This window comes from Barbatula barbatula, assembly GCF_947034865.1.
Source record: "Barbatula barbatula genome assembly, chromosome: 14".
NCBI classification, from domain to species: domain Eukaryota; kingdom Metazoa; phylum Chordata; class Actinopteri; order Cypriniformes; family Nemacheilidae; genus Barbatula; species Barbatula barbatula.
In genome coordinates this window covers 7,290,594-7,308,015 of record NC_136777.1, presented here as the reverse complement: position 1 = coordinate 7,308,015, position 17,422 = coordinate 7,290,594, and the positions used below count along the sequence as shown (strand labels likewise).

Sequence of the window (17,422 nt, the reverse complement as noted above, 5' to 3'; positions counted from 1 at the left end):
AATATAAAATGAGGGAAAGAGAAAAAAAAGATAAATAAATCATAAAAAGTACTGTTTCGTTTTGTTTGTGAGTTACTAAACACCAATCACAGACGTCAGAAAATTGCCCTCTGAGAAAATGTGAGTTTTTTTCTCTCACACACGCGCCACCTGCTGGAGGAGAAAAAAGATGCAAACCGAGTACTTGCGTAGACAAGTCGTATTAGCTGTCGTCTTCGAACTCTGCATATGAATGTTTTAATTATTTGGTAAAATTGTGCAGAATGCATCAGGCAACAACATCAGCACAGATAGCGCACTGGTTCACCGTCGGGGCGCAGTTTGCGAACATCAGAATCACAGATGAAGTAAAAAAGGAAAGCGAAGCCGACGGTATTTGTTCTGCGGACAGGTAAGAATCTTGAAGGCATTATGAGTGCTTTTGCTTTTAGTTGGGAGAACAAAGCGCCGATGTACTTTCATAAATTATAACCTACTAAATAAAGTGTGTCAAGAAGCTAAAAGCTTTATCATCATTTCTGACCTAACCGGGTCGCTAATGGCGCTAATTAGAGCAAACACCATGAAACACGTGGGCAGATCCATTTATCAGCTATCTTAAAATGTTTAAAAGATGATGGACTTGGTTATGATTGCCCTAAAAACTTAGTAGTTTTGCATCGGTATGGCTGATAGATAATGTTAGAATTGCATAATCGTGTGACACGAGACAAAACCACACACATATCCTCTACAGGTCTTTAGGGCCGTCTTCTGAGCAGAGCTCTCCAGAAAAAGACAAATCAGATGGGGGAAACCAGAGGAGGAGAAGGCCAGAGAAAATAAGTAACTATACACATCTGTATACATGCACACTATAGTTTATCTGCCAAAAAGTCTAGTATTATTTTGTAACCACTAGAATAATGTCAGATAAATATGTAATTTGCACTTTGCCTATTAATTGACCTGTTTTGACATGACCTCTGAACCCCAGGTCCAGGGACCAACCCCCCTCTACTGGCCACTTATGAGTATCCAATTCTTCCTATAACTAAGAACAGACAAGAGGTAAGGATACGAGAGCACAACATAACCAACGTTCTCAATCCCTTAAAATAAATCAAGAAGCATATTCAGATGCATTCATCTGATCAGCATAGTATATGTTTGCTTTGCTTATATATCTGCATAATTAAGCTGTATTGAAGTATGGGTTGTTAGGATAGGACAATATCTGGATACGACCGTTTTAAACTCTGGAGTCCGAGGGTGCAAAAAATCTCGTTTTTAAATCTATTTGTTAATCTATCGTTTTGACCCTTACAATATTTTTTTTGGCTTTTTACTAAAAGTTTTTCTGTGCGACTTAAAGTAGCAATGTGGAATTTTAAGGAGGATCTATTGACAGAAATGCAATATAATAAACAAAACTATTTCTTCAGAGGTGTATAAAGACCTTATGTAATGAACCGTTATGTTTGTATTACCTTAGAATAAGCTATTTATATGTACATACAGAGCGGGCATACATTGAATTCGCCATGTTGCGCCGGCATGTTTTGTACAGTAGCCCTAAACGGACAAACAGCTCAACAAAGGGCGCTTCCGCTCCTTCTACCCTGCGGTACGTAGTCAGGCTGTCCCTGACTTCACAAAGGGGGGATGTCTACTAACTTACTGCTATCTTGCGGTCAGATCAAACGCCTTTGGTCCAGGGTCACATATGTTTAAAAACAAATTCGGTGATGTTGTGTCACTGTCTGTATTTTGTGTGTGTATGTGTCTTTTTAGTTGGTCTCTCTGATTGAGAATAACTCCGTCATCATTATTCGTGGAGCAACAGGCAGTGGGAAAACCACCCAGCTTCCACAGTTCATCCTGGATCATTATGCAGAGAGAAACATGCCGTGTAACCTGGTGGTCACTCAGCCTCGCAAGATTGGCGCCACCAGCATTGCCCGCTGGGTAGCACGTGAACGCAAATGCACCCTGGGGAGCTTGGTGGGGTATCAGGTGTGAGATGCATGCAGTAACCTGCTTTCTAAAACTTAATGCATTTTGAAGGTTCAACAAACAACAGAGTTGGTAACTTTCTTGATCTATTACTCTTCAGGTGGGTTTGCAAAAAATGGCCACAGAACACACCAAACTGATTTTTGTGACCACAGGAGTCTTACTGCAGAAGTTAGTGGGGTCCAAAACTCTCACAGAGTACTCGCACATCTTCATTGATGAGGTATGTACAGTTTTTAAAGTTTAGAGTGTAAATTAAGCCAGTCAGCACAGTTCTGTCAGTCGCTGTTGGGCTCAATCTCATGCAATCTCTTGTTCAGGTCCATGAGAGAACAGAAGAACTTGATTTTCTGTTGCTGGTTGTCAGAAAACTACTTAACTCCAATTCCAGATATGTCAAGGTTTGTGTGCCAAACACACACACACACACACACACACACACACACACACACACACACACACATTTGTCCGTGTTCTTTCACTTTATATAACACAGGATTCAAGGAACATGATTGCATTTGTAATTGAGCCTATAGGATAATGTTTAGCTGTTTCCACAGTTTACATTTTTACAAAGTTTGCTTTAACATGTCAGAATGCATGTTATATGTCATACATCCTTATTTCATTACCTTTGCCTAGTATATAGAAGTTACTAAAATGTGTCGTTTTGGGGAAAATATGCCCAAAGCTACTTTTCTGTAGTTTTAAATAATCACTCAACACACAACACATTTGTATGTTTGTAATCCAATGTCCATCTCTCCTCGCCCTCCAGGTCATTCTCATGTCTGCCACCATAAACTGTGCTGAGTTCGCTGAGTACTTTGGAACTCTTATCCGCAATCAGATGAATCCGGCGTATGTTTTTGAGGTGGAAGGAGCCCCGTACACCATTGAAGAGTTTTACTTGGATGACATCAAAACCATCCTGCCCGCTGGAGTTAATGTATGGCAGATAGAGAGTGTGCATTTGGAACTTTGTGTTGTAGCAGACACACACTGGATAAATGTTTGTGTGTGTGTGTGTTTGTCAGGTGCAAGTCCAAGATGACCCATATATTCCTGAGGAGATGTATAATGTTGCTGTCTCCCTCATCCAGAACTTTGATGAGATGGAGGGTAAAGATCAAAGGTCAGACTTCACAATCATGTATGCAGGGTATACAGCCGTGGAAAACAAGCGAGAGACCATTTCAAATGTTCATTTAATCAGCATTTATAGATGTATTGTGGTCATTCCAGTCCAAAGTCTGTTGAATGTTTATATGAGACTCTCAGTAATACAGCTTCAGTGGTCTCCGTGTGTGTGGCACAGATGCTCGGAGCAGGCTGGATGTGCTTCTCAGCCGGAGAGAGGCAGCGTGCTCGTCTTTCTGCCTGGGCTTGCTGAAATTCAGTATATGCAGGAGGCCCTCGGAAAACTGGTACGCAAAAGGTATGTCTGTCAATACTGTGTTTATATGCTGTAAGTGTGCATGTTTATAAATGTGCTTACAGGTGCATTTGTGCTCTATCAGGTTGCAGGTGTATCCTCTCCACTCCTCAGTCACTTTAGAGGAGCAAAATGGGGTGTTTTTGGTGCCTGTACCAGGGTACAGAAAGGTATTCTTCATCTAAGCGGAAGTCTTGTTCAGTTAGCATCATTTGTGCATTTGTATGCCTCTTGTGTAAGAAGGATGTGGTAGTCCATGGACTCCTGAGTTTTTGTGTTTACAGATTATTCTCTCCACAAACATCGCAGAGAGTTCGGTCACTGTGCCTGATGTTAAATATGGTGGGTGTTATCACACTGGTCTTTAAAACACCTATATGGTCTTCTCGTGAAAATTTGTATGAGTTTTTTTCTACTCTGTGTGTGTGTTTCATGCAGTGATTGACTTCTGCCTGGTACGTCAGTTGGTTTGTGATAAGGAAACCAATTACAGATCTCTCTGTATCACCTGGGCATCAAAGACAAGTTGTAACCAGCGTCGAGGTACAAAACATGTGCACTGAAGTTTAATTCAACTGGTGTGTGACTGGTTTTCTGAAAGGGAGTTTGCATTTCTTCCCAGGTCGTGCCGGACGGGTATCTAAAGGGTTTTGCTACAGGCTGGTGACCAGGCGCTTCTGGGAGAACGAGATTCGGGATTATACAATCCCAGAGATGCTGGTGAGTCATCAATTCATATACAAATTCATATTAAATTCTTAGGAGTTGGTGATAATTTATGAGTGTGTATGTATGTTTTGAACCGCAGCGGTCTCCGTTGGCCAGTACATTACTGAAGGTGAAGTTGTTGGATATGGGCGACCCCCGTACCGTTCTCTCCACAGCCCTTACACCACCCAACCTCAGTGACATTGAAAGGACCGTCCTGCAACTTAAACAGGTTTGATTCACATATGGGCCTATTTGCTCATTCATTGATTTTTTACATTAATTCAAGCCTGTTTAATTCTTACTGCAAGGAAAGTATGGTCATATTGTGATTTCCTGTATGTGTGTGTAGATCGGTGCTCTGTCTGTAGAAAACAACAGTCACAGGCAGTTCGATGGAAATTTGACATTTTTGGGTCGTGTGTTGGCACACCTTCCCGTGGACTTGCAGTTGGGGAAGCTGATCGTTCTTGGCCACGTGTTTGGCTGTCTGGAGGAGTGTATCATCATCGGTATAACACTGCATTTATATGCAAATATGTATATCATGAAATTATAGTATGAAGCTCTCACCACACTATATTGCCATTTCAAAACGATATAATCTGTCTTTGCCTCAGCTGCGTCCCTTTCTCTGAAGAGTTTCTTTGCTATGCCATCCCTGCAGCATTTGGCCGGGTACAGGTAGGTTGATCTTTGACCTCACATGCGCTTTATAGGTGTTGATCCTAAGATTATGATGTAATGTGTACGGTTGACTTCCCAGGAGTAAGTTGGCTTTTGCACAGAACGTTCCGAGTGACTTCATCGCTTTCGTCAATGCCTTTAAGGTAATGCATGCTTGGTTAACACAGAACCTTGCATAGTTTCATATACCGTCCATAATGCATGTGACGGTAAAATAATATTGCTATTGGTCTGAATATTGTTTTTTAGGCTTGGTATACATCTCGAGCTAAAGGAGAACTCAGACACCCAAAGGTAAATGTGGTATACATGCAATGGGTTGTTGTGTTTAGAAACGGCTGGTCAGAGCACAGGAGGGTGGGATGTAAGATTAAATGCAAGATATTAACCTCAAATGTGACTTTAAAATGCTGTGAATAAACACGATCTGCACCTTTGTGTTTTTTCTTCAGGATGAACTGGAATGGGGCAAAGAAAACTGCATTCAGATCAAACAGATCAGAGAGGTATGCACACTGCACATACACATGCTCTACAGAATCTGTACGTTGTTTTTATGTTGTGTTTGTTTTAGGTTGCAGAGCTCTTTGAGGATCTGAAGAATAGAGTGTCCAGATTCAACATGAACATCAGCAGTACCTCAAATCCAACAGACTACACCAGCCTTCACAAACAGAGATTCATCCTGCAGGTATAGACAAACACACACAAAATAAACAGACACTCACGCCCTCTTTTCTTACAGTCCGTTATATGTGTATACAAGGTGTGTGTACTAGCTGCTTCGTAATCTGACATGTCTGTCTTCATGTAGGTGGTGATCGCAGGTGCATTCTTCCCAAACTATTTCACCCAGGGAGAGATTGATGAGCAGATGGCATCAAAAGAACTTTCTGGAAATGACCCCAAAACCACCATCATGGTACCCTTGCTTTTGCTGGAAGGGTAGCATTTGTATCTTTTGTCTTTCTTTGTACAGTCCCTTACTTTCTCTTTGTCTCCTAGATTAGGAATTTGCCTCCATTTTCATTCCTGTCTTACAAGCAGATACAGTCTCTGTTCCGTCAGTGTGGACAGGTCAAAACCATCAGTTTTGATGGGTCCAGGTAACAGTCTCTTTACACTTCAGCATTCTTTAACGGTGCATTTTGTTTGTCATTACTTGGAGTGCCATACTTGCGTGCTTTCAGAGCGTATGTAGAGTTTAATCGCTCATATGCGAGGGAGTCAGGCGTCCTTCCTGAGGTGTTGTTGGCATTGCTGCGGGCGCGACAGACTCCGGCTATGCAACTGCAGGTGCACCATGCAGATGAGGTGGAGTTCCATGCTAACGGAAAGCCTATATCACACCTACGTCACGCCAGGTAGCCACATGCCCTCTCATACAGTAATATTACGTCCTTAAGAAGTAGTGTTGAAAAAGCATTACTTTTTTTTTAAATGTCAGTTTACGATTTATTCAATATATACACTTAAAGGTTACTGTGTTATAAAGTACAGAAATCTCTTTTAGGATTAACGTGGATGTTCAGAGTCATGTTGTCTATCCTGTTGGGGTTCTGAACAGCTCAGTAGATCCGAAGAAACTTCCATCCAGCAGGGAGTTTGTCATAAACATCACAGAGGTGAAATGCATTTTTTGTCAGGTTACAGCATGATGCAAAACAAATGTGTGTGTGTATTTGAGTGTAAGATTATGAATGTGTCCATAGGTGATCGATGTGGGCCATTTTTGGGGCTTTCAGACAGACCAGAGCAGCGTGGAGAAACAGTGTCAGTTGACAGCAGCATTAAACATGAGAGATCTGAGACCCGTGTCTGTCTCTCTGTACCCAAACCTGCTGTGTGTGGCCCCTTTCACAGACTCACAACAACCGGCTAAATACTACAGAGCCAAAATACTGCACATCCTGGGCAGCAACGTAGAGGTACAAGAGGCACACACAGATGCTGTGGCGGTTCTACATTGAATTGCACCCCGGGCGAGACCACCTTTGAGCAAATTTATTATTTTATTATGACAAACCGTCATATTTTATTATAACAACATAAGTGAAAGAGAAAATTAAATTTCTCAATTGCATAAATAAATTTTTTTGTGCACCTTATGGCTTGTGCACCTGTCCATCTCTGTTTATTTGGCATTCGACAATCAACAGATTTCTCATCTCCCCAACACTGTAACTCACGTCACGAAACGAGTCAGGGCCAGAAAGACTAAACCAATTCACCTTGGTGAGGTGACACATAATCGTTTTGTATTACTTAGCCATTTCAGAAAAACTAAAATAAAAGCTTTGGGTCATGACCGAAAGGACAAGATCCCGGATACAGGCGGCTGAAATGAGCTTCCTCCGCAGGGTAGCTGGGCGATCCCTTAGAGATAGGGTGAGAAGCTCGGTCACCCGGGAGGAGCTCGGAGTAGAGCCGCTGCTCCTTTACATCGAGAGGGGTCAGCTGAGGTGGCTTGGGCATCTATTACGGATGCCTACTGGACACCTTCCCCTGAAGGTGTTCCGGGCCCGTCCGACCGGGAGGAGACCCCGGGGAAGACCTATTACACGCTGGTGGGACTATGTCTCCCGGCTGGCCTGGGAACGCCTCGGTGTCCCCCCAGAAGAGCTGGAGGAAGTGTCTAGGGTGAGGGATGTCTGGGCATCTCTGCTTAGACTGCTGCCCCCGCGACCCGGCCCCGGATAAGCGTTAGAAAATGGATGGATGGAGAAAAACTAAAATGTGCAGGAACTATAGGCCTGTATTGATTACATTATGAATAAAATGTGCGTTATTTGGAAGAAAGTCGAGGTGGTGTGTGACTAACTTTAGCCCGCTAATTGAATTCGCGTTATGGGAGGCTAGCTATCTCATAATCACGGCCCTACTAGAGCAAGCTCCTGATTTGTTAACACGGCACGGATTTTCGCCAAAATTCAGATTTTTCAACTAGCACGAATCATTTGAACGCTCATTTCGCGTCATTCATGCGAATCGCACCACAAGTTGGTCTATCGCGTCTTTGCATTGACTTAACATGTAAATCACCAGAGGTGAACTATCACATTCCCCTTCTCACACACACGGCACCTTCTCAGCATGCAGGGGTGCCAAATTTCCAATACCCCACACAATGAATGAATGATAGGTAATAGAAAACCGCTTTGCGGCGGCCCTAGAGGTTTTTTTTTACTGCTTGTGCCGCCCCTCATATGACATTAAAAAATGCCGCCCCTGGCAACTACCTGGTTCGCCCGTGCCTAAAACCGCTACTGCTTGCAGGCCTTAAAGTGACCGTTCACCAAAAATTTAAATTCTGTCTTCATTTACTCAACCTCAAGTTGTTACAAATCTGTGTACATTTCTTTATTCTGGTAAACGGAAAAATGCTAGTAACCAAACATTCCTTGGCCACCATACTACTACCATATTAGGAAAAATTGCTTAGTAAATGTCTTTGTGCTGTTTAACACAAAATATATTTTGAAGAATGTAGGAAAGCAAGCACTTTTGACTACCACTGTCATTTCTTCTGACCAGTTACTTTTGGTGAGAAGTTACGTGTGTTTGTGTGTGTGCAGGTGTTTTTTGTTGATTTTGGAAACACGTTTAAAGTCCCATGCAGCAGTCTGAAAGAGCTCCCATCTGACCTCACAACCCCGCCATTTCAAGTATTGTTTTCTTTTTTCCCCTAATGAATTCTAAGATCGCTATATTACAGGCAGTTTTGTTCATTTATTGATATCCTTCAATGCATACTTTATCTGCATGTTTCTCTGCAGGCGCAGGAGTTTTGCATTGCAGGCATGAGTCCATCTGCGCAGTCGCTGATTCTGGGCGATCGCTGGAGCAGTCGAGCACGGAACCGCTTTAAGACGCTCACGAGCGGCCACTCCGCCATCGTGTCCCTTTACTCCATCCTGCACGGCATCGTGCGTGTAGACCTGCACATCACCACAGAGACGGGGGATGTCAGCGTGTCTGACCTGCTGGTGCAGGAAGGACACGCCTGTCACGTACCAGAAAGCTTTGAGAGTCAGGTAACCACGGATAATGTTTTCTTGTAAACGTTAAATTCAGACAGGAAATGTATTGTTTATTGTTGCTTAGCGACACCGAATGATTAAAAATGGAGGACCTAAATTATATCTGCATTAAAAATGCCTAATACTGACTTAAGCTTGGTGTAAAACATGAACTGCAGTTTTATTCATGAATCCTGACCTGAAATCGGCCAGTAACTGTCCGACTCTCTCTCTTTCTCGCTCTCTTTTTTATTTGCAGCAGTCACATGAGGTTCTGATGTCTCTGTATCAGGATATGGCCAGTGGTAGATTTACTCCCAGTTCTACTGGTGCTTCCGTGAACAGCAGGAGAGAGGAAGACAAACTTCTCATCGATGAGCTTCTTCAGCACTTCCCTTCTAGTAGAAACACCCCCAAGTGCAAGGTGGTGGCATAGCAACTCTTTGAGCACCTGTTACTGAATTGCCCTCAAACCTCTTGCACTTTATAGTGTCAAATATGATAACTTAATTCATATACTTATAAAACCTTATTATTTAATCAATTCTTTATTTTTTTCTTTTAGTGAAGAGAATGTACTAGCCAACTTTTCATATAATGACAATGAATTGAGACTTGCTGTTGCAAATAATTCATTAATAATAAAAGTGAAAATGAGAGAGGTTCTCTTTTTATAGGCAGTGGTTCATGGTCCCAGCAGCCCACATAAGGTCAGCTTCCACAGCATGACCAGAGTCAGCCAGTTCAGGTAGGACACAAATGTTAATCTCATAGAAAGACACCTTGATCGCTTGCTTGCTCTGAAGTGTTGTCGGTTTGGCTTGGTTGTAGGACTGTTTCCATTGAGAGGAACAGTATAAACTCTGTAATGGTGAATGAAAATCCCCAAGACTGGCATGAGAGGATGCTGGTGGCTGCATCAGTGTCTCTTGCTGCCTCAGGTACACACACACGCAAACAAACAATCAAATAGGCACGATGATCACTGGCTGTGGTTATATAGCTCAGCTGGTATAGCAACACCAAGATCATGGGTTTGAAAGCCTGGATTCATTGACCTGGTGTATAAAAAGAAACATGCTAAATGCAATTCAAGTCACTTGATAAATGCATATGTTATTGTTTCTATTATATTGGCCAAAATATTCTTACCATGGTAATGTCTTGTCAAGTTGCTCATTTTTTGCATTGTACAGGTTCACGCATCTTGTTGAAGGAAACAACTCTGATGCCTCACATCCATGGCCTTCCAGCTTTTATTACTATGCTCTTCACTCCAGTCATGGAACTACGGTATATAGTCACCATGGAAAGCTTCGTACAGCACTTATTGGGACGCAAAAACCCAATGATGTTTGAGAAAAAGATGGTTCTTTCATCTCACAAATATCAGCAATATATGGACCACAAATTCCGATCCAAACTGCTTTGTCTTAAAGGGACAGTTCACGCAAAAATGTACATTTACTAGCCCTAGTTGTTCCAAATCTTTATAAATATCTTTGTTCTGATAAACACAGAAAAATATATTTGGATGAATGCTTGAAACTAAACAGTTCTTGGCCACCACTGACTACCATAATAGGAAGATATTTTAAAGAATAGTAGGAAAAATTCCAACAGTAGTCAAAAGTGCACCAGAACAGTTTGCTTTCCTACGTTTCTTTAAAATATCTTCTTTTGTGTTCATCAGAACAAAGACATTTATAAAGATTTGGGTGAGTAAATGAACTCGAGGGTGAGTAAATGAAGACAGAATATTCATTTTTGCGTGAGCTGCTCCTTTAAATGAAGACCAGCTCAGTTTAACTATATACACATGCATGCTGAGATGTACTATAATTACAGGACTGATGAGGAAAGGACTTATTTTACTGGCACTCTGTGTGGACTGGGCTGGAACTCTGTCACTCAACAGGCAGTGCTTCCAGAACATGACATTGAGCTTGCCTTTGACGTCAAGATCGGTATTGAAGACATCATAGAGGTATGACTGGGTTTGGAGTGGCACATTAATATAATGCTGTTTCCGCAAATTGTGAACAACATGTAGACTATGCAGAGTCCAATATGCAGTTAACCCACAATACTGTATGTCCTAGAATGCAATGCAGTCTGCTGGTAGAAATTTTAGCCATTCTTTTTTGTTTTTATTGTTGTGTTTCTTGACTCATTTGATACGACTGAATGAGGCCTCTGCCTGTGTGTAGATAAATGCATTGAGGGGTACAGTGAACAGGCTGGTGTGTGAGGGACCGAATGGCCTGCTACACTTGAGCCACGACAAGATCAGCAGACTACAGGAGGAGGCACGTGAACAACTGGTCAGGTACTTCTTCCATCCTCATTTTGACTAGTTCGCCTGCTGTGGGTGAGTGATGAATAGTTTTGACTGTTTATGTAAATCTCATCCTCAGACTCTTTATTAAAAACCCTCCCAGACCAGAGTGCACACCCCTGTACTTCGACAAACCCAAGAAATGGAACTTGGTAAGTAGTGTTAAATTCGTTAACGAAAATAATGATGACAAATATTTGTTAATGACGAAAAAAATATTCGTTCGAAAATAATGACGGAAAATATTCATCCCCAACAATTTTCCCAGGACGAAGACGAAAAGAAAGGCCATTAAACAACTGAGACTTTCAACACACAATATCGTTGACGAAAAATTAAGAGACTAAAATGTAGTTATAAAAATAAATAAATAAAAACTTACCCAAAAATTATTTTTACAGATTTTTCAGAGCTTTCATGTTTGTGGTCGCCAGATAACAGGATTTGAGATCCCCCAAACAGGGATGAACGGTTAAAAAAGTATACGTGCCAGTGGATAACTTAATTTCTGCAATCTGGCAACCACGCGCCAAAACATGACTGTGGAAGCGCCATTGGTGAGGATCTTAAGTCAATAAACAAGAGTTTAGCTATCTCCAGCCGGTCTGTGTTCTCTCATGAGCTGCTCGAGCCGCGTTGATCTCTACTACATTGTTTGCGATTGTGGTTGCTAAATAAAGACATCCCACCTCGTGAAAACTGTGAGTCCGTTCACAACGTTCCAATGGTCAGTCGCGTTGTCTCGGTTAATTGTCAATGTTTTGCGGGGATCAGGAAGATGCTAGTAATTTGAAGGTTAATTAAGGGAGATGTTGGATGTCAATGAATAGGCCTATGCACTTATCAGACCTCTTTGGGAATACTTATTAGCTGAAGTTGAATAAACTATGCACATGATTTGACATTCCATTGATTTGTGTTTATTGGTATAAGAGATGCTTATAATGAAATATAAAAACACATTTTTCATACGACGACAATCACTGTGATTATAATTTTTAGCAAGTACAAATTTTGAACAGTTTAACCATTATACAGCATGATGAAAATGTGACTAAGTTTAAATTGACTAAAACGAGATGAAAATTCATAGACGTTTAGTCGACTTAATTGGACTAAACAGGACAAGGATAACTAAAAATTATAATAACTGAAAAGTGTATTTGTCATGGGTCTAAATCTAAGACTAAAATGAAAAATCCACTCATTTAACCACTGATTGTGATGTTTTTGTGTCATCAGGTGGACCGCTCCCAGCAGATGGAACTACAGGAGAAGGATGATGGGAAATCCAAAGCTCTTCTGTTTCGGCTGCATCCCATCACGCTTCTGAACATGTGAGGAGCATGAGGCAGCACTTAAACCTTCAATTGATGGTAGAATATGCTATTGTATTCAGAAAGCATTCCAGAGGAGGTCATTTTGTTGGGTTTTGGTTGAATTCTTAGACCCCATATCTCCTCCCTAAGTGTTATTTCTGTTAAATGTGTAACGTTCGTTATGTTTATGCACAAAAGAGAGACGTTTAAGGTCAATATGTTACACCATAATTCTAAATTTGGGAAATTGTTAAAAAGGAAAATGTTATGTTTTAAAACAACATCAATCCAAGTTATCTGCGGACAGTTCTGTTCTTTGCATTGTTTTTTATTGTCCTTGCTGTAGAGGTTTGCAGTAAAATAATTATTTACTATCCTTTCCTACTTTACTATACTTTTGTGGTCTGGAATGAAGTGTATGAAAAAGATTACAAGGATCTATTCTATGGATTCTAACCTCTGGATTATAGGCTCACAAGGATTTCTCATCTTGACCGATACAACAACACCCTCCGGTCCCTTCATGCCTTTTTATCTCCATTTTCTCATTTGTTGTAAAACACCAGCACATTTTACATTAAGGAACATTTATTTCTCATTCATCAATTAAATACAGAGTGCAAATAGTTAAAGACCTTAAAATAACCGAACACTGAACATCGTACAAAGTTGGACAAAGTTTAGTATAGCTGAAATTGTTCTGCAGTCTTGACTGTCAAGTGCCTTAACAGAAGCACCACAAGCTTTTCTTTGAACACCTACGCGTGTCCCTACAGTTTTGCAAAAATTACAATTACCACATTTAGTAATAACATCTTCGAATAATCATTGTGCTCAAATACACAGAAGAAAAGAAAACAAAAAACAATCCACAATTCATTGCGATATTAATATGTATGTCTGTACACAGAGCCACTCTTAACAGTGACAGCGAACGGAAGCGATTAATCGACATGGCAGCAGGAGATTATATGACAGGCATGAGTTTCATCTTTGTCACATTGTACAGCAGGAAATAAACACTGTAAAATAAAGCAAAGAGGAAGAGCACTGTAGAGATAGCAAATATTTACTCCAAGACGGGACTTCATGCATTTAAATCAGAAGCAATGGAATAGAAAAGCATGTTGTGTTCCTCTGGTACGATATATCTGGAACTGTGATCTAATGATCTAAATCTGTGTTTGCTAGTAGTGCAGGGCTACTGTACACCTGTGACTGAAGAAAGTAGGTGTTATAATTTATGCCTTTACATTAACATGACCATATTTTTTTTGGTGGTATATTGGCCTCCTGTGTAGTTGGGATCCTTCAGTGCTGGCAAAAAGTTTTTACTGTAATAGTGTTACTGGCTATAGTGTTTACTCGTGCAGAAGCTGAGAGTTTATTCCTTCTTTTTGGCCCCAGGAACCTTTTCTCTAATTCTGAAAAACAAGAATAATTCAATGAGAATATTTTTTACGAAATTGTTTCGGTTTACAAATGGTTTGGGTGTTAAAGGGATAGTTCACCCAAAAATGAAAATTCTGTCATCCACTCCCTTTTACGCTGTTCCAAACCTGCAGTTTGCAGACTAATCGAATCAAAATATTTGATATTTGGGGCACTACCACAGTCCCTGAACTGTTTCCACATTCTTCAAAATATCTTCACATTTCTTTTCATCAGAACAAACTTAATGTATATAGGTTCGGAACAACTCGAGGGTGAGCTATCCCTTTAAGAATTTAGTCTGACTCACTTTCCCATTATGGAGTTAACCTGGGAGCGCACCAGTCCTAAATACTGATCAATCTGCGTCTGAAAGAGACCAAACAAAAGTGAGATTTCACCTTTGAGAGCATGAACAATAGCATGATTCTCACTAATATGGCAAGTTTTTACCTGGTACTTCTCATAAACCACTGGAACGCTGAACATGGAGATCACCGCTAAAGAGACAGAGATAAAGTGAGCAGGTTTGACACTATCAGAGAGATAGAGACACTGGCTGGCTTTCAGAGTATTTGATGATGTAATTTGTTTGAGGTTGCAACACCCTGACCCACAGCATTGTGTAAATCCTCAACCTCTTGAGTATAGAATTTTGAGTGTGTACTTAAGATAAGGACGACAATCAAAAAACACCACGCAAGAACCCTCTGAATGATTCTTCAGTCATTCAGAGGAGGGCAAAAATATCGGCCATTTTTATCAGGGATTTTAAGTCCATGATGAAGCCAGTAGACTTCAGATTGCATTGATCAATTCTTAGAAAATCTCTTTTTTCTAACCTTTATCTAATGTCGTCCTATAAAAAAAAATATATGAACAACCATTAAATACTTAAAATGCTAATTTTAACATGCCTCCTTTAGAAATGCACCTTTTGGAGTTAAACACTATAATTTGTGAAACTTCTGTATTGTTTATGTTGTATTCTTACCCAGAATCAGAAGGGTCAGTCCATTAAACAGAGCTCCCACATAGGTCAACAACCACATCAACACTGCAAACTAAACACAAATAAGGTATTATTCATAGATCCATGTAAACATAAATTGTGGCATTCAATTTAATTGGATTTTTGCATACAGTACAAATGGATTTATAAAGTAAAAGTGAGTGCGCTGTCCTCAGATAATCTGAAAACCGTAACAATCTTAAAGTTGGAGAATTTTTTTCCATATTGAAGAAAGCAATTTTAAAGAGAAGTTAATTCTAATCAAACACAAAATAACATTATTCTGAGCTCAATTTCCAGCTGTGTTTTTACCTTAATCGAGTCAACCAGATCCTGAACGAGGAACAGCCTGCGAAGCTCCTTCATAGTGGAGTTGACATACAGCTGAATTTTATCCACATACTTGCTAATCTGGTCTGGAGAGAGAGCAATATCTACCTCCAGATATGCCCTGGAAGATAGAGAAGCCAGGTTGGATAAATACACAATTATTCATTGCCAAATCACAAACTTGACACAAACTACGGCAGAGGTCTCCAATCCTGAGGGGAAGAGTTTAGCTCCACCCCTAATCGAAACACCCAAACCAAAAAATTCACATTTTTAGGATTACTAGAATACTCTAGACAGATTTGTTAGATTAGGGTTGGAACTACATATTGCAGACCTCCTGAGCTAAGGGTTTACTAACTTGAAGGGGTGTCCCTCATCGTTTTTCTGCACCGCCTGCATGACTGATTTGTAGACTCGGAAGCTGACGGTGGCAGAGAGGACAGCCAGAGCGAGGTACGCAATAACGCTCACCACGCTGAACTGGGTTAAAGAGAACAGCAGCAGCAATACGCTACCAAACACCAGTCCAGACTGCTTCACATCCCGCCAGTGTAACAGATCCACCACTGAAGAGAGAGAGAGAAAAGAGGAAAAGGAGATTAGAAAATGAAACATTCATTACTAAGATTTATTGAGGATAAACTCTAAATTTCTGTAGTGAAATCACACTTAGAATCAACTGTAGGGCCTGGTTGGACAGTATCCATACAATCAGACCATTTTATGATGTGTATGGGTAAATGACGTATAAGGATTTGGAAAATACAAATACATATAAAAAGTTTTTCTAACATTAAGAATATGGTGTTTACCTTAATGCATATTACAATTTTAAATGAAGTTATTTTAGTGTTTTTCATCATATTGTATGTGGTGTGACCAAGATTTATCTTTAAATTAATTTATTTCCTTGACATGATTAACATTTTTTTTACAAATCCTTAGTATTTAAAGTGTTTAAAAATGAAGTATTTGCGTATCGTTAAGTTTTGGTAAGTATGTTTTAGTTCTGTAATTTTGTCATCTTAAATGAACAAAATAAAACGCATTTTTCCTTCAAATTGCTTGACTTATATAAAAGGTTTTAAAAATACCTTTCACAAACAGAGATTTATATTTCATCCACAAAAGTTTGTTACATTTTATTGGTCTCACCACAAGCGGTCATTATACGTCGTTGACCCTATACAAAATGCTAAATGTTGTGTGTCAGATAAAAAAAAAATTCAAACAGTAAATTATAGGGCGGGTCACAAAGGGCATACACAAACTGCTTTTTTGTGCCATTTATCAGTATTTCAATAATTCTTAACTAAAGAAGTTTCAGTAGGCTGTGACGAAATCAGTGGAAACAATTTAGAGCAATACGTACATTTCTATGCTGAGAAATTTCTATTTTCGAAGAAAGTTTTTCCTGTTATTCTCTCATTCTCTATAACTGTACATTATCTATAGAAGCCCTCCTGTTTAACCTTGGGACTATCAATTCACACCTGTCCACCTCTCAGAGCACCAAACTAACATAAACCATCTGTGTGTGCACATACTGTTGAGAAACAGCACAAAAAGCCATGTAATCAGAAGTGTTGTAATCTAATGTTCAATACAAACAGTGAGCTACCAGCCTTGCTCATTCAGAGACTTTGGCATGTAGTAGAATGTATTTTTGTAGCATGGTTGATTCTGCAATGGCACCATCTTAAGTTACAGCGACAATCCCCTTAGAACAACTAAAGAGTTGAGTGTCTTGCTCAAGGGCACAATGGAGAGAGACTTCTCTTTGCAAAGCTGAAACCTGTATTGTTTATTCACCCTGACCTTTAACCTAGGCTACACCATGCTAGACGTGCATCTTACAACACTCCCAAACAACAATCAAGTCTTATTTTTTGGTCAAACATAACTCGGGTATGTCAGCTGATAGACCAGATCTTACTGCTCTTTTACAGGAAAATCTTTAAAGGTTCGGACAAATAAAAAGGAGTGAAGTAAAATCGTTGCCATGAGAACCACCTCTGAATCATCTCTTCAGTCTCTACAGCAACTGAGAGCTCTTTGTTTTCTACACCTGAATTAGTTTCTTCGGTTTCTGCTTGCTTTGTAAAAACTTTTACACACACTCACATTAGCTGATCTGTTACACTC

At 40.1% G+C, this 17,422-nt stretch overlaps 2 protein-coding genes across 4 annotated transcripts in view; one reads left to right on the top strand and one right to left on the bottom strand.

The window, feature by feature from the left end:
- Window positions 1-105: 105 nt before the first annotated feature.
- Window positions 106-12,878, top strand: tdrd9 (tudor domain containing 9). The gene is made up of 35 exons (XM_079472269.1): window positions 106-391; window positions 737-825; window positions 977-1,050; window positions 1,774-1,995; window positions 2,096-2,218; window positions 2,316-2,396; window positions 2,774-2,944; window positions 3,033-3,130; window positions 3,314-3,433; window positions 3,516-3,600; window positions 3,715-3,772; window positions 3,869-3,973; window positions 4,053-4,150; window positions 4,239-4,370; window positions 4,491-4,650; window positions 4,759-4,822; window positions 4,905-4,968; window positions 5,075-5,119; window positions 5,278-5,331; window positions 5,400-5,516; window positions 5,640-5,747; window positions 5,831-5,931; window positions 6,016-6,189; window positions 6,339-6,450; window positions 6,538-6,753; window positions 8,401-8,490; window positions 8,602-8,859; window positions 9,104-9,268; window positions 9,522-9,592; window positions 9,676-9,785; window positions 10,041-10,137; window positions 10,693-10,831; window positions 11,055-11,173; window positions 11,262-11,334; window positions 12,425-12,878. Exons 1-35 carry the CDS (start codon window positions 264-266, stop codon window positions 12,521-12,523), a joined length of 4,020 nt encoding a protein of 1,339 aa, XP_079328395.1. The 5' UTR covers window positions 106-263; the 3' UTR covers window positions 12,524-12,878.
- Window positions 12,564-17,422, bottom strand: part of rtn1a (reticulon 1a) — a 19,954-nt gene continuing 15,095 nt past the window's right edge. For all 3 annotated transcript variants that reach the window (XM_079472270.1, XM_079472271.1, XM_079472272.1), the window contains 6 exons: window positions 15,636-15,843; window positions 15,257-15,395; window positions 14,927-14,996; window positions 14,386-14,432; window positions 14,243-14,301; window positions 12,564-13,925 (listed from right to left, as the gene is read on the bottom strand). In XM_079472270.1, the coding sequence (XP_079328396.1) occupies window positions 13,886-13,925; window positions 14,243-14,301; window positions 14,386-14,432; window positions 14,927-14,996; window positions 15,257-15,395; window positions 15,636-15,843 (563 nt within the window). In that variant the 3' untranslated portion in view covers window positions 12,564-13,885. The remainder of the gene's footprint in view (window positions 13,926-14,242; window positions 14,302-14,385; window positions 14,433-14,926; window positions 14,997-15,256; window positions 15,396-15,635; window positions 15,844-17,422) is intronic.

Bases quoted from the DNA above. Each gene is read 5' to 3' on its own strand.
- tdrd9 (XM_079472269.1), top strand. From the start codon at position 264: ATGCATCAGGCAACAACATCAGCACAGATAGCGCACTGGTTCACCGTC. The intron at 4,651-4,758 runs GTATAACACTGC...TCTTTGCCTCAG, and splicing joins GGAGGAGTGTATCATCATCG to CTGCGTCCCTTTCTCTGAAG. The intron at 9,786-10,040 runs GTACACACACAC...TGCATTGTACAG, and splicing joins AGTGTCTCTTGCTGCCTCAG to GTTCACGCATCTTGTTGAAG.